This window comes from Symphalangus syndactylus, chromosome 15 (genome assembly GCF_028878055.3).
Source record: "Symphalangus syndactylus isolate Jambi chromosome 15, NHGRI_mSymSyn1-v2.1_pri, whole genome shotgun sequence".
NCBI lineage: Eukaryota > Metazoa > Chordata > Mammalia > Primates > Hylobatidae > Symphalangus > Symphalangus syndactylus.
The window spans coordinates 61,368,395-61,382,842 of NC_072437.2; the positions used below are offsets into that span (position 1 = coordinate 61,368,395).

At 33.6% G+C, this 14,448-nt stretch overlaps 1 protein-coding gene across 6 annotated transcripts in view; it reads left to right on the forward strand.

Moving 5' to 3' along the window:
• DIAPH3 (diaphanous related formin 3) overlaps positions 1-14,448 on the forward strand; it is a 507,090-nt gene that overhangs the window by 254,088 nt on the left and 238,554 nt on the right. For all 6 annotated transcript variants that reach the window (XM_055244170.2, XM_055244171.2, XM_063618797.1 and 3 more), the window contains 2 exons: positions 4,983-5,077; positions 9,398-9,499. In XM_055244170.2, coding sequence (XP_055100145.2) covers positions 4,983-5,077; positions 9,398-9,499 — 197 coding nt within the window. The remainder of the gene's footprint in view (positions 1-4,982; positions 5,078-9,397; positions 9,500-14,448) is intronic.

Sequence of the window (14,448 nt, forward strand, 5' to 3'; positions counted from 1 at the left end):
GGTGTTTTCCAGTCTCCATTTCATTTATTTCTGCTTGGATCTTTGATATTTTCTTGCTTCTACTAATTTTGGGTTGAGTTTGTCTTGTTTTTCTAATTCCTCCAGGTGTAATGTTAGGTTGTTTGAGATTTTTTTTTTTTTTTAGTGTAGACATTTATTTCTGTAAACTTCTCACTTAGATTTGCTTTTGCTATATCCCATATATTTTGGCATGTTGTGTTTCCCTTTTCAATTTTCTAAATAAAATTTTAAATTGAAGACTTAATTTCTTCATTGACCCATTGGTTATTTAGAAGCATGTTGTTTAGTTTTCATGTATTTGAAAAGTTTTTGAATTTTCTTCTGTTACTGATTTCTAGTTTTATTCCATTGTGGTCAGAAAATATACTTGATATGATTCTAGTCTCCTTAAATTTGTTAAGACTTGTTTTGTGGCATAACATATGATCTGTCCTGGAGAATGTTCCATGTGCAGTTGAGAGAAGGATGTTTATTCTGATTTTGTTATATGAAATGTTCTGTAAATATCTGTTAGGTCCTTTTGGCCTAGAGTTCATTTTCTATTTCATGTTTGTTGATTTTCTGTCTAGATGACTGTTTTATTGCTGGAAATGAGGCATTGAAGTCTCCTAATATTATTGTATTGCAATGTATGTCTCCCTGTAGATCTATTTGCTTTGTATATTTAGATGCTTTGGTGTTGGATACAAATTATATACACACACACACACACACACACACACACATATATGTTTACAAGTGTTACATCCTTTTGCTGACTTGATCACTTTATTATGTAATATCCTTCTTTGTCTCCTTTTACATTTTTGGCTTAAAGTATATTTTATCTGATGTAAATATAGCTACTCTTATTCTCTTTCGGTTTTCATGTGCATGGAATATCTTTTTCTACCTTTACACTTGGTTTATATGTGTCTTTACTGGTGAAGTTAGTCTTCAGCAGTCAGCGTATAGTTGTAGTTTTGTTTTGTTTTCATTCAGCCACTCTGTCTTTTAATTTGAGAATTCAGTCCATTTAGATTCTAGATAATTATTGATAGTGAAGGACTTATAACTACCATTCTGTTGATTGTTTTCTAGTTGTCTTGTAGATCCTTTTTACTTTCTTCCTCTATTACAGTTTTCCTTCCTGGATAAGTGATTATTCTCTAATAGTATGTTTTGATTTTTTTGCTTTTGATTTGTAGTACATTTAGTATAGATTTTTGCTTTGTGGTTATGAGGCTAACTAAAAGACTTTTTATAGTTAAAACAGTTTGTTTGAAACTGATAAACTTGATCACTTATAAAAAGTAAAACTACATGTTAATTTTACTCTTTCCTTCAATTTTGAATTTTTGATGTCACAACTCACATCTTTCCATATTGAATATTCCTTAACAATTTATTGTAGTTACTGTTAATTTTAATAGTTTTGTCCTCTGTTCTCCCTTTTAAAGATACAAGTGATTTACATGCCACCATTACATTATTAGAATATTCAGAATTTGACTGTGTACTTACTTTTACTGGTGAGTTATACTTTCAGATATTTTTATGTTTCTCATTATCATCCTTTTCTTTCAACTGGCAGAATTTTATTTAGCAATTTTTATAAGACAGAGCTGTTGATTGTGAACTTCCTTAGCTTCTGTTTGTCTGGGAAACTCTATCTCTCCTTGATTTCTGAAAAATAATTTTTTATGGTACAGTATTCTTAGAAGTTGTTTTTCTTCAGCACTTTGAATATGTCATCATATTTTCTCCTGGCATGTAAGGTTTCTGTTGAGAAGTCTGCTGTTAGGTATACTGGCACTCTCTTGTATGCTATTTTATTATTTTTTCTTGTTGCTTTCAGAATCCCCTCTTTGTCTTTGATCTTTGACAGTTTGATTATAATGTCATGGTGTAGTATTGGATTCAATCATACTAGACACCTTTTACCTTCCCGTATCTGGATATTTATATCTTTTTGCAGGTTTGCAAAGTTTTCTGCTATTACTTATTAAAATAAGTTTTCTACAATGTTATCTACTCTCTCAAACCTCAATGACATATTTTTGCTCTTTAATGCTGTCCCATAAATTTCACATTTTCTTCATTCCTTTTCATTCATTTTTCTTATTCTCTTACTGTATATTTTTAAATAAATTGTCTTTAAGTTTACAGTTTTTTTTCTTCTGCTTGATCACTTCTACAGTTGATGCTCTCTACTGAATTTCTCATTTTGTACCTTGCATATTTTAGTATTTCTGTTTAATTTTTAAAAACTATTTTCTTTGTTAAAAAAAATACTGATTTTTTTTTGTATTTTCTTGAAGTTCACTGAACTGTCTTGAACCACAGTTTTGAATTCCTTGCCAGATGGTTCATACATGTCCATCTCTAGTGTACATCACTGGCAGCTGATTTTGTCCCTTTGGTGATGTCATGTTTCCCTGATTGTCTTTTTGCATTGTGGTCAAGTGTTGCTGTCTGCACATTGAAGAAGTAGATATTTATTCCATTCTTCTCAGTGTGACTTTATTTTAGGTCATCTTTCAACAGTAAGTCTGTCTAGGGTTTTTGAGTAGACCATCTGGTATGAATTGCTGTTGTTGGTGCAGTGCTAGGGAGTGCCCTAAGCCTCGAAGTGCTTTGGGTGGTGCAGCCCAGGCTGGAAATTTTTGGCTCCCACAGCTGGCCCAGCATCAGGCTCATTTTCGTGGTTCTTAATGTTTTTGCAGTCCTGGGTGGTTCCTGAAGCCCACGGCTTCTGTTGCCTGTTTGCCACTGAGTATTTTCTGTAAACGAAGGTCGCTGCAGTCATCTGTCAGTGATATAGGCCAGAACTCAAGTCTTTCTCAAAGGACCGTTGGATTCCTGTCTGGTACCAGTGTCAGTCTAGATGCTTAGATTGCAGATACCTGTCAGGAATCAGAGTCCATGAGCATTTTATGCTGGTAGATTTGTTGTTAGGGACAAAGGGAAATTTCTATGTTCACTTCTCTCTCTTTTTTTCAAGTGGACAGTATCTCTCTCTCTCTCTCTCTCTTTTTTTTTCTCTGTGCTGCCTGATGTTGGGGGACAGGTGATTGATATGGGTGATGTAAAACATTCTTTACATAATCAATGTATCTTTTTTAGTATTAGTCTATAGCAGGTACTGTGATTTTTCACTTGTTTTCTTTCTTTTGAAGGTATTTTCTTTCACATGTGACTAGTTCAAATTCATGTTTCTGTGAGGGTGGAGAATTACTGGAGAGCCCTACTTCACCATCTTCAGTGATTATATTTTTTGCATGTTCTATTGTCTACTATGGAGTTATCTTTTGTAATTTTATAAATCTCTACTTACTTTTTTTTTTTTTTTGAGACAGAGTCTTACTCTGTTGCCCAGGCTGGAGTGCAGTGGTGCAATCTTGGCTCACTGCAACCTCTGCCTCTTAGGTTCAAGCGGTACTCCTGCCTCAGCCTCCCGAGTAGCTGGGACTACAGGCACATGCCACCATACCTGGCTAATTTTTTGTATTTTTAGTAGAGACGGAGTTTCCCCGTGTTAGCTAAGATGGTCTCGATCTGCTGACATCGTGATCTGCCTGCCTCTGCCTCCCAAAGTGCTGGGATTACAGGCGTGAGCCACCGCGCCTGGCCAAATCTCTATTTACTCTTATACCATTTATATATTTCATCTTGTTCTTGGGATATTAAGGATTATAGATATCTGTGAGTTTTATTGTAATGATTTCATATTTAAGACTTCCTGGGTTCAGAACTGTGTGTGTTCCTGATATGAACACAGATGGTGCCCTTGTTAATCTGTAGGTGATACATGATATTCTCACAAATCAGGAATACAACCTCAATAAAGAAAAGAAGCAGATCCTGTTTCCTGAGTTTTATAAAAAATAGTCATCCTTTGATATCAGAGGGATTTGTTCCAGGACCCCTGATGAATACCAAAATCCACAGATGTTCAAGTTCCTTATATTCTGCTTTTATATCCATGGTTTCTGTATCTTTAGATTCAACCTACTGTAGATTGAATTTGATCCACAGTTGGTCAGATTTGTGAATGTGAAACTCACAGATATGAGGTGCTGAACATAGTTTCTTTATCTAGAAATACACATACCAGATGACATAGAAATTCATTAAATAAAAAGAAAAATAATAGGCTATTGATTTGCAGGTGCTGAGTATGGTTAAGAAGTGACATCTTGAATGTAAAAACATAATAGTACAATAAGGGGTGAACTAGCAAAAGCATAGTATCTGTTGCTGTGAAAATATCCTTCTACTTCAATAACTTTTGAGAACATCATTATACTAGTTGATATAAGAGGCATCAAGAAAGATGTAAATAATGTTTAGAATTCTCAGTAATAACATACTATCTAGTACATTTGGATAATTTTCAGTGAGAATTTGTTTTCTAAAACTGGATATTTTAAGCTTTGGTTACATGTGAAGATTTTTCTAGCATACTGTTTACAATGTTTCTGAATAGTGAAGTGCTACTATTACTTGTAAAAGTGTTAATGTACTGCTTAGCAGTTTTCTTAAAATACTTTTTCCTGAACTCTTTCCTAAGGCTAGAAGAGATACAAGCAAATAACACATATGTTTAGACAAATATTACATGCATATACTGTGGTTTTCTCATTATTTTCATTACAATGTGATGTTTTTATAGTGTACCTTATTTCATTTTTTGTTATCACATGAAAATTGACATCATTTCTATGGTAGAAAAATAACTGAGCATTTAAAAATCAACCTTGGATCCAGTGCAATAACCCAAGACTGTTGTTTAAACACTAGTTATAAAACTAGAGAAGAGTATAAAATGTGGTAATGAAGGTTTCCCCCATAATAATTATATTAAATATTTGAATTCTCTTGTTTTATGAATTTATTTTTGATTTTATAAATAGAACTACATCTGAAATACTTTTTTTAACCTTATTCATTATAAGCCTTTCTCTCTTTCTCTCTCTTAGCAATCTTCCTGAGCTCTTTTCGGGTGCCATATGAGGAAATCAGAATGATGATATTGGAAGTAGATGAAACACGGTTGGCAGAGTCTATGATTCAGGTAAACAAACAGGCACAGCTTAAATTTCAATATTTCACTGCAAGCTTCTCATTAAATAGAAATCTGTAAGTGAAGCAAAATTCTTCACCCAAATCATTCAACTGGAAAATCATTGCTGCATAATTAGTTTTAGCATAACTTCTGCATTGCCAGGAGAGAAAGCTGCATCTTCTCTTAACTGCACATGAAATATAATGCTATCAAATGATTACATTTTAAGTTATTGCTTCTGAAAAGCAAATTGTTTATTTTTACATTTTTGTTTTTGTTATACTTTAGATTATTAATATGTTACTTAAAATTTGTTTCTATAGCCCTTTTAGAATGTGTTTTTCTTTGGCTTATGAAGATATTATTATATGGTTTAGAAGATTGAGGGAGTTTTCATTTACAGTTACCTTTACTAACAATTCTTCTTTGAGTCATTTGGGCTCCTATGAGTATTAGAGATTGTTTACACAGTATTCTGAATTTATTCAGAAGGCTAGAAGATTTTTGTTAATGGTTTTTATTCATAGTATTTTCAAGTGAATACTAGCATCATGTCGAAGTTATTGCTGAGTTCCACTTAAGAAATCAATAATGTGTATCTTGATAAAATTTAAAGTTGGAGAATCAAAACACAAATTATATAGTGAGAGATTATCTTCAGCTTACCATCTTTTGTTCTGATAGCGGATATATTTAGGAAAATGATTACTTAGCAATAAAAAGAAACCAAATATTTATTAGTGCCAGCAAGCAATTAAAATTATTTTGAACATTTTAACTAATCAATAAATGATATCTTTGGAAGTTGTTCTAAGTTTTGCCTGTCCTATCTTGTCTTCTAAATGTAGTGGTCATATAATTTCACTAGCGATTTGTGCTGTGAGTCGCTGAGACTCATAAACTACCTGATTCAGCTACTCTTATTTAAGCATTTTTTTCTCTTTCAGTTTCTTTTTAATGGATTTTCATCTTCGTTCATGTTGATTATGTGTGTGCCTTCTTGCTAGGAATAGATTCCAACTTCCTTAAATAAAATTTTTCTACTTAATACTTATTTTTATTTCTCATAATGAATTGGTTAAATATTTACAGAGTAGCTTTTAGCTTGATTACATGAATGTTTTAAATGAACACGTGGTTTTGTTATATAATAGAAAAGAGATGATTTGCTTTTTAAAATTCGTGTCCAAAGTACATTCAGCTCCATATATTTTGTAACGTATTAGTTTTTTATTTGTACTGTAACAATTCACCAAAAACTTATTTGCTTAAAATAATACAAATTTATTATCTTACATTCCTGTAAAACATAAGTCTGGTATTGGTCTTACTATGCTAACATCAAAGTATTGGAAGAATGGCCTGTGTTTCTTTTCGTAGGCTCTAGGGAAGAATCTGTTTGTATTTCCAGCTTTTCATGGTTGCTCATACTCTATGGCTTGTAGAACCATTCCTTCGTCTTCCAAGCCAGCAATCTTGCATTCCTCGATTCCTTTGTCTCATAGTCACATCTCCGTCCAGCTCTATTGTTTTTTTCTTCCACTTTTAATTACTTTTTGATTACATTGGGTACATCCAAATAATTCAGGATAACCATGCTAAGGTCAGCTGATAGCAACTTTAATTCCATCTATAACCTAAATTCCCTTTGCCATGTAACTTAATATTTTCATGGGTTTTGGGGATTAGTCATGTACATCTTTAGGAATGGATGTCATTATTGTGCCTATCATACTTTCTAAATATAAAACCAGCCTTGGGTATTTCTAAAATGTAAAAATTTATTTTGAACATATATAGGGTTTTAATATATTCATTAAAAAATAAGAATTTCTTGCTATTTGAACTCTTAATTTTAAAAGTATATTCCTCATTTTAATGTGAAGAATTCCTATTTTGACCAGGGCATGGAAACAGAGCTTTATGTTGTAATAATCATGATTTTGGTTCTCTGTGTTCACTGTGATGGTTATATTTTGACATATTAAGTTACTTATTCATATATATGTCCAGGTCAGCAGTATGTCATTGTTTTGCCATTTTTCATGCCACTTTGCCACATCATTTTTTACCCATTTACCTTTGTTTGTCACATCAGTCATTTATTAATTCATTTTGCAAATACTTTATTTTATGCAACATGTCCAGGGCATTGTATTAGGCTCAATAATTTTTATTTTTTATTACTTTTGTTTCTTTTTGAGACAGAATGAGACTCTGTCAACCAGGCTGGAGTGCAGTGGTGCGATCTCGACTTACTGCAACCTCTGCCTCCTGGGGTCAAGCTATTCTTCTGCCTCAGCCACCTGAGTAGCTGGGATTTCAGGCGCCCGCCACCACGCCCAGCTAATTTTTGTATTTTTAGTAGAAATGGGGTTTCACCATGTTGGCCAGCTGGTCTTGAACTCTTGATCTCAAGTGATCTGCCCGCCTCGGCCTCTCAAAGTGCTGGATTACAGGCATAAGCCACCGTGCCCAGCTGTATATTAGGCTCGATAAGAATTAGACTTGACCTTCTTGGAATTTATAATTTGACAAGGGAAATGACATTTACATACATAATTGTAAAGCAAGGTAAGCAAAGTTTTAAGATTGGTTTAGACCTATAGAAGATGTTGAAGGAGTATGCTTTGTGAGTGTATGTGTTGAGGCAAGGGTATGTAAAGGTTGAATAGGTATAGATGTAGAATAGAGCAGAGGAGTTGCATGAAAAATGTAGTGAAGGGCAATTTTTTTGGCAGTAATAATACTGTGGGCTGTGAGGGAAGCTGGGCATGTGTGCATATGTGTGCAGAATTTAGCTGAACAGGAGCTTAAGATTTGCGAAGGGTATGGGTAATTTGTAAGGGGAGAGACAAAGGGAGGTTGGGACCATGCACTTAAAAATCACAATAGTATTTTTATGTTAGAATGTAAAATTAATGAAGTGAAAAAATTAAAAAATTCAGATGAAAGATGAAAATCTGATTATATATGAGATATTCAGGGGGATTTGATTGTCATCTAAAAGGATGCTAAAGAAATTCAGAGGCCTGAAATAATAAAATCTAACAATCCAGCTGTCAACTAGAATGGGTAAAAAGAAAATATAAATAACCATGTCTTTTGGTCTCAAGCAATTCCACTAAGAGAAATTTCTATTTATGCGGGGAAATCATATACTTTTATTTTTATTCAATTTGATAGTATTAATAGTGAACACTTTGTCTACGGATGATCTTAAAATGCCGCTTTTTTTTTGTTTTGTTTTTGGCCAGTTAACCAAGTTTTTGTCCAAAGGTACACAGTGAGTCAATAACTTATTCTTTGATCTAATTGATTTTGATGTATAACATTCTCTAACAGTATTTTTAACTAATAACACCTTTGGGGAATTTCCCCCCATAAATATATATAGCATGATCTAGGCTTAATTATAGTTTGTATTCAACTTTGGGCTTGTACAGAATTTACTTATGCTGTAATTTGGAATTGTGAGCACCAACCACTCTTATTTTAATTTTAATATCAATGCACTAACTTCTTGTAACACTATTATAGTTGATTGTATTTTGATACAGAGGATCAATATAGACTTTGTCCAAGGGATTGTTTAATCATTTAAGTTCTATCAGGAAGACATAGTCTTGTGTATTTCTTTAATCTTTCTTCAAGTAGTTCTGTTGTTTAAGTGTGTGGCTTACTTAAGTTTCTAAAGGACCTCTACATGCCTTTTATCTGCAAGGTATATCAATCATCATGTGTCTTCAACACCTTTTAAAATTTTCTTTCACATCAGAAAAGTTACTTTGTTTTAGAGACATCTTCAGTTTTTATTATTAAAACTGTTATCCTATTGGTAAATCTTGCAAGCACTGCCATTAAAATTCCCGTGATTTCTCTTCTGTCCCTTCCCATGCCTTTTTGTAGCAATATGATGATTTCTTTTAACCCCCTGAGTGAAGTGTTAAAATATGTTTGGCTTTGCCTGAAATTTCTGACATTTAATTCCTTAAAGCTGAAATGTAATGGATCACATTCATCCAGGTGAGAAAGCTGTTCCTTTGGTATAGGTTGAGTTCTCTTTCTCAATTATGTAGCTAATCAAATAAACATTCAGTTTCAGTAGTGCTTGATTTGAATATATAATAACTCTGGGATAGAGAAATGGAAAATTGACTGTTTTCAAGATGCAGGGAATTTTGCTTAAGGCTTATTAGGAGGGAGGTTACCTAGAAATAAAACTGAAGATTAACTTCACTGGTTTTCTTTCAGTAGTTTTTAAATTATATTTTTAAAATTCAAGAAGTACATTTAGTGAAGATCTTTCCTTCTGGTTTTAATTTTTAGAACTTAATAAAGCATCTTCCTGATCAAGAGCAATTAAATTCGTTGTCTCAGTTCAAGAGTGAATATAACAACTTATGTGAACCTGAGCAGTTTGTTGTTGTGGTAAGTACCAAGTCTCAGAGAGGATTTTTATACTGTGCCAAACAAGAGAACCTGTCAACTGTTTTTATATTGTTAAATGTAAAAAAGCATGTGAGTAATCACATACATTTAATATCCATCTTACTTTTTTTAACTTAAGGATATTCATGTGAAATTATCTTGATTTAAAATATATATTGAAACTCTGGCATTAAGTGAAGTCCAAGGGGCTTTTGAAAAGTGTATGTATAATTTTTTTGGTCTCTATTTAATGTTAAAATGTAAAGTAAAAACTGTACTTCTTATGAATAGAGGTATATTTGTGATTTATTCTAGAGCTATGTATTCCAACATATTGCAAGAGTAGCTTCGGTTTCTTGTTCTGATCACTTACTTGAATTCATCTCATAGTTTAGACTGAAATTATAAATATAGTATCTTTCTTGGCAATGAGGATGAAAAATGAATTCATTTTAGAAAATCTTTGAGGTACCTTGATAATCATCTTGCTTCAGCCTTTTATTTTATAGAAGCTGGGGCCTAAGAGGTGAAAAGAATTTCCAATAGCATATATTAGTTGTATTGCAACTTAAAATTTTAAGATTTTTATCAAGGTTTCTTTTCTGTGCTCTTTTCTCTTACCATTAAATTATTATTTTTAGGTTGGTTACACATTGTCATTATAACAATACTACAGTGTTGTTTCTCCAGTAAGATTGTTTATTTTTTCCCTTTCATCTTCAGTTATATTAATAATCTCCAGGGCCAGGATGGAATTTTGTTTGACAGAATTTTAAAAATTCAGGTTGATTTACTTAATAGCTGTGCCTACACCTCATATTTGGCATGTTGTAGACATTTACTTTTACATTCCTTCCTATCTCTTCATAAACGCATTCCACTCCTCGCTACCACCAAAGTTAAAAATAAAAAAAAAACCCTCCAAATAAACACAAAAGGAAAAAGCATGATTTTCCTTGTTCACAGTCTTATAATTTTTATTCTAAAACTTTTTTTTTTTTTTTTTTTTAAATACTTGAGACAGAATTTTGCTCTGTCGCCCAGGCTGGAGTGCAAGTGGTGCAATCTCAACTCACCAAAACCTGCGCCTCCCAGGTTCAAGCGATTCTCCTGCCTCAGCCTCCTGAGTAGCTGGGATTACAGGTGGCCAACACTACACAGCTATTTTTTTGTATTTTTAGTAAAGACAGGGTTTCACCGTGTTGACCAGGCTGGTCTCGAACTCCTGACCTCAGGTGATCCGCCTGCCTCCGCCTCCCAAAGTTCTGGGATTACAGGTGTGAGCCACCCCACCCGGCCTATTCTAAAACTTTTAAATTCATTGTCTTTAAGAAAACAAAAAAAGTTTTTACTTTTTAATCCAATTCTTCAGGGTATTCTCTTCCCTGCCTGCCCTTTTTCTGTCTCCTTTCTCTTTTCTGTATTTCCTTGCTTGCTTGCTTTTCTATTATCTGGTCAGTTTGTCTAGTTGATACTCTATTTGCCATGTCTTCCATAAGAGAATAGGTGAATAAGGGAGAATTTGCATTACATTTTTAACCACGGACTATTTAGAGTGTTTGTTTTTACCTACGTTTTGACACTTGAATTAAAATAATATGTAAAAGTACATTTTTGAAATATTTTCCACGTACATTAAATCTGATACCATGCAAGGTTATATGAAAATGTCTAACAAGTAGCTTTTATATTGCCTATCATTATAGTAAAGATTTAAAACTATTTCTGTGTTCTAGTGATTCAAGAAGACTGCTCAAATTTGCAGATATTTTCATTTTACTTAAAATAGCAAGTTATGCCTTGTTAAAAATTAAGAATTCAAATCAAAGAGCTTTGATTTACAAAAAGTGTACTTTTAGGGATCAGCAGTTAAAACAAATGGATTCCCAGATACCAATGCTAGAGGTAATAGTTTTGATTTTAAGATGGTGATGGACCACTTCCCTTTCAGGACATGTCAACTGAAACTTAATCTGGAATGTACACATTCCATGCTGGGTCATACCTGAGTGCCAATGGAATATAATTTGGAAGGAATAATGCTGTTGAAAAACATCCTCTGTAGACAGTATGAATAATGCCTTAGTCATCTATTGATTATGACAATATACTCTTGAACAAATTGTTTTCAGTTCTGGTTTCTGTGGTACTAATATTTTAAAAGGTAATTGTATTGGTGGAAAAATCAGAATGAAAGTTGAGGAACAAAATGAAATATTTTGTTTTTTTTTTGTCAAATAGTAATGTTCTTAGATTTTACCTTTTTCCATTTCTGTTTTTCACCATTTCCAATCTGGCTGCTACTACTTCTCAACTTCTGCTCTCCAAAAAGAAGTGGGAAACCTGCTTAAATTTCCAAACAATCCTTGATAATTAACCAAAAAAAAAAAAAAAATACCAGACAAAGAGTGTTAGACAGTCTGGAATGTCTGAAATTTTCTGTACTCCTTTCTAGATTAAAAACTTTTGCTAACTTACTAAAGAATGATGTGTTTTCAGTTTATCAACATTATCAATAATACAGTAATTTGATGATTTTAAGAAATTGGTTATAATTACCAAGTGTATTTCTGTAAGACTTCCATAATAATGTTTCATTTTTAAAGTAACAAACTTTTTGAAGTGTTTGTATCAAAAATGGGCAATTAACTTGAAGTGAATAAAACTCCAGATTTCTATAAGACATCCTTGCCTTAAAAACATGTTTACTTCTTGATTTAGCCTAGATTTAAAGTACGTTAGAAATGTACTAATCATCTTTACCTGAAAAATCATCACACAGTTAGATATAAGAAAAAGTCAAGAGTTTGGGATAGCGTTAGTGCTTTCCCAGCTCCAAATAGGACCAGAGCTTGACTTTCATTTGTTTTTCACTGTAGAAAAATTAGCTCTTAACTCTTTCATCTTTAGGTTTCGTAGACTGATGTTGTGATTTCTAGCATTTTCATTTGAACAAAAATTAGTTAAAATTCTACGGTTTTTACTTGCCACTAAGTTTAAGTTTTCTTTTATCCAGTTATGTGAATTCATTAATTTGATTCATATTAATTACAAATTTTTGCAAAAGGTTGTGTTTTATTTAAACTGATACTCAAACTTGAGACAGTAGATTAAATTCAGTCAAGTTGCTTGCATTATATAATCAACTTTAGTTCTCCATAAGAATTAGTTAAAAAACATAAGGTGTAGCTCCACCGGGACATTGATGTTTATGTTATTTTCTCTTTGATAGAAAGGCAGGGTGTAAAAGTAACACATCTAAAATATTAGTAACCAATGTCAATTAAGGTCAGTTAGCGTGTATCAGAAATAGTTTGTATACTGGAAATGTCTTACTCTTTTTTTTTTTTGAGATGGAGTCTAGCTCTGTCACCAGGCTGGAGTACGGTGGCACGATCTCGGCTCACTGCAACCGCCTCCTGGGTTCAAGCGATTCTCCTGCCTCAGCTACCTTAGTAGCTGGAACTACAGGTGCACACCACCAAGCCCAGTTAATTTTTTGTATTTTTAGTAGACATGGGGTTTCACTATGTTGGCCAGGATGGTCTTGATCTCTTGACCTTGTGATCTGCCCACCTCGATCTCCCAAAGTGCTGGGATTACAGGTGTGAGCCACTGTGCCCGGCCATATGTCTTACTTTTATCGTTGTATCACTTAGATACAGTTTTCCAGGGCTCTATATCCTGTAGAGTATGGTATACAAATTTACTATGGGAATTATGTCAATTTCTATTAAATTGTATATCCTTGAAACTTCTAACAACCATGTGATGTGCCTATTTTTTCACATTTTCTGTAATATAGACTTTCATGTTCATATTTATGTCTCTGTTGAAATTCGAAGCAAAATTATTTAATGTTGATATTACCTCTTTCTAATTAAGAGTCGTAAATGTATATGTAGTAGACGTGGATACTTTTTGTGGTACTCAATTCTTACTTGTTCATCTGTCACTTATATAGTAATTCAGAAACTTAAAAGTTACCTTCTTGAACTGATCTCCTTGTGGTTCTTGTCACTGGACATGCACTCATTTGGTCAGGATAGCTCTCAAGGTGTTCTAGAGCTGATTATCCATGAGTAGGGTAAAGTAGTGCTGGTAACGTGTGGTCGTAGGTTGGCTTGTACCTATTAGGATTGAAATTCAGTTATATGATTTCAAGGCCTTAGAGCTTAATTATATTATTGACTTTTTTTTTTGTAGATGATCATATATTTATATGTCCTGTGTTTTCTAGGAGATTTTGCTATATGAAAAGTAACACATCAAAAATCCAATAAACTCTCATTTAATGCTAAAAGACTAAGGATCCTGGCCAAATGGTGTTTTAGAGGTGGTCTATCTCTGCATCTTTTTATAGTGGCTTGTAATGAATAAGGCCATTTACATGCTGTTTTTGTTGGTTTAGGTTCTGGGCAGAGAACACTGAATACTGACTGATATGCTTAATTTGAAATATTCTGGCCGGGCGCGGTGGCTCACGCTTGTAATCCCAGCACTTTGGGAGGCCGAGGCGGGCGGATCACGAGGTCAGGAGATCGAGACCACGGTGAAACCCCGTCTCTACTAAAAATACAAAAAATTAGCCGGGCGTGGTGGCGGGCGCCTGTAGTCCCAGCTACTCGGAGAGGCTGAGGCAGGAGAATGGCGTGAACCCGGGAGGCGGAGCTTGCAGTGAGCCGAGATTGCGCCACTGCACTCCAGCCTGGGTGACAGAGCGAGACTCCGTCTCAAAAAAAAAAAAAAAAAAAAAAAAAAGAAATATTCTTTTCCCTGGACAGTCCAGGACAAAATTTTCTTGTGGAGAAATTGGTTTATATTTGAGAGGCAATAGTCTCCTCTTTTACTCAGCTTAATTTTCTATCACTAGATTAACAAATGAAAATATACTTTGTCATTAATTGGAGTCATTGCTTGTGTCTCTTCTTGGATTCTTTCCATCCCTG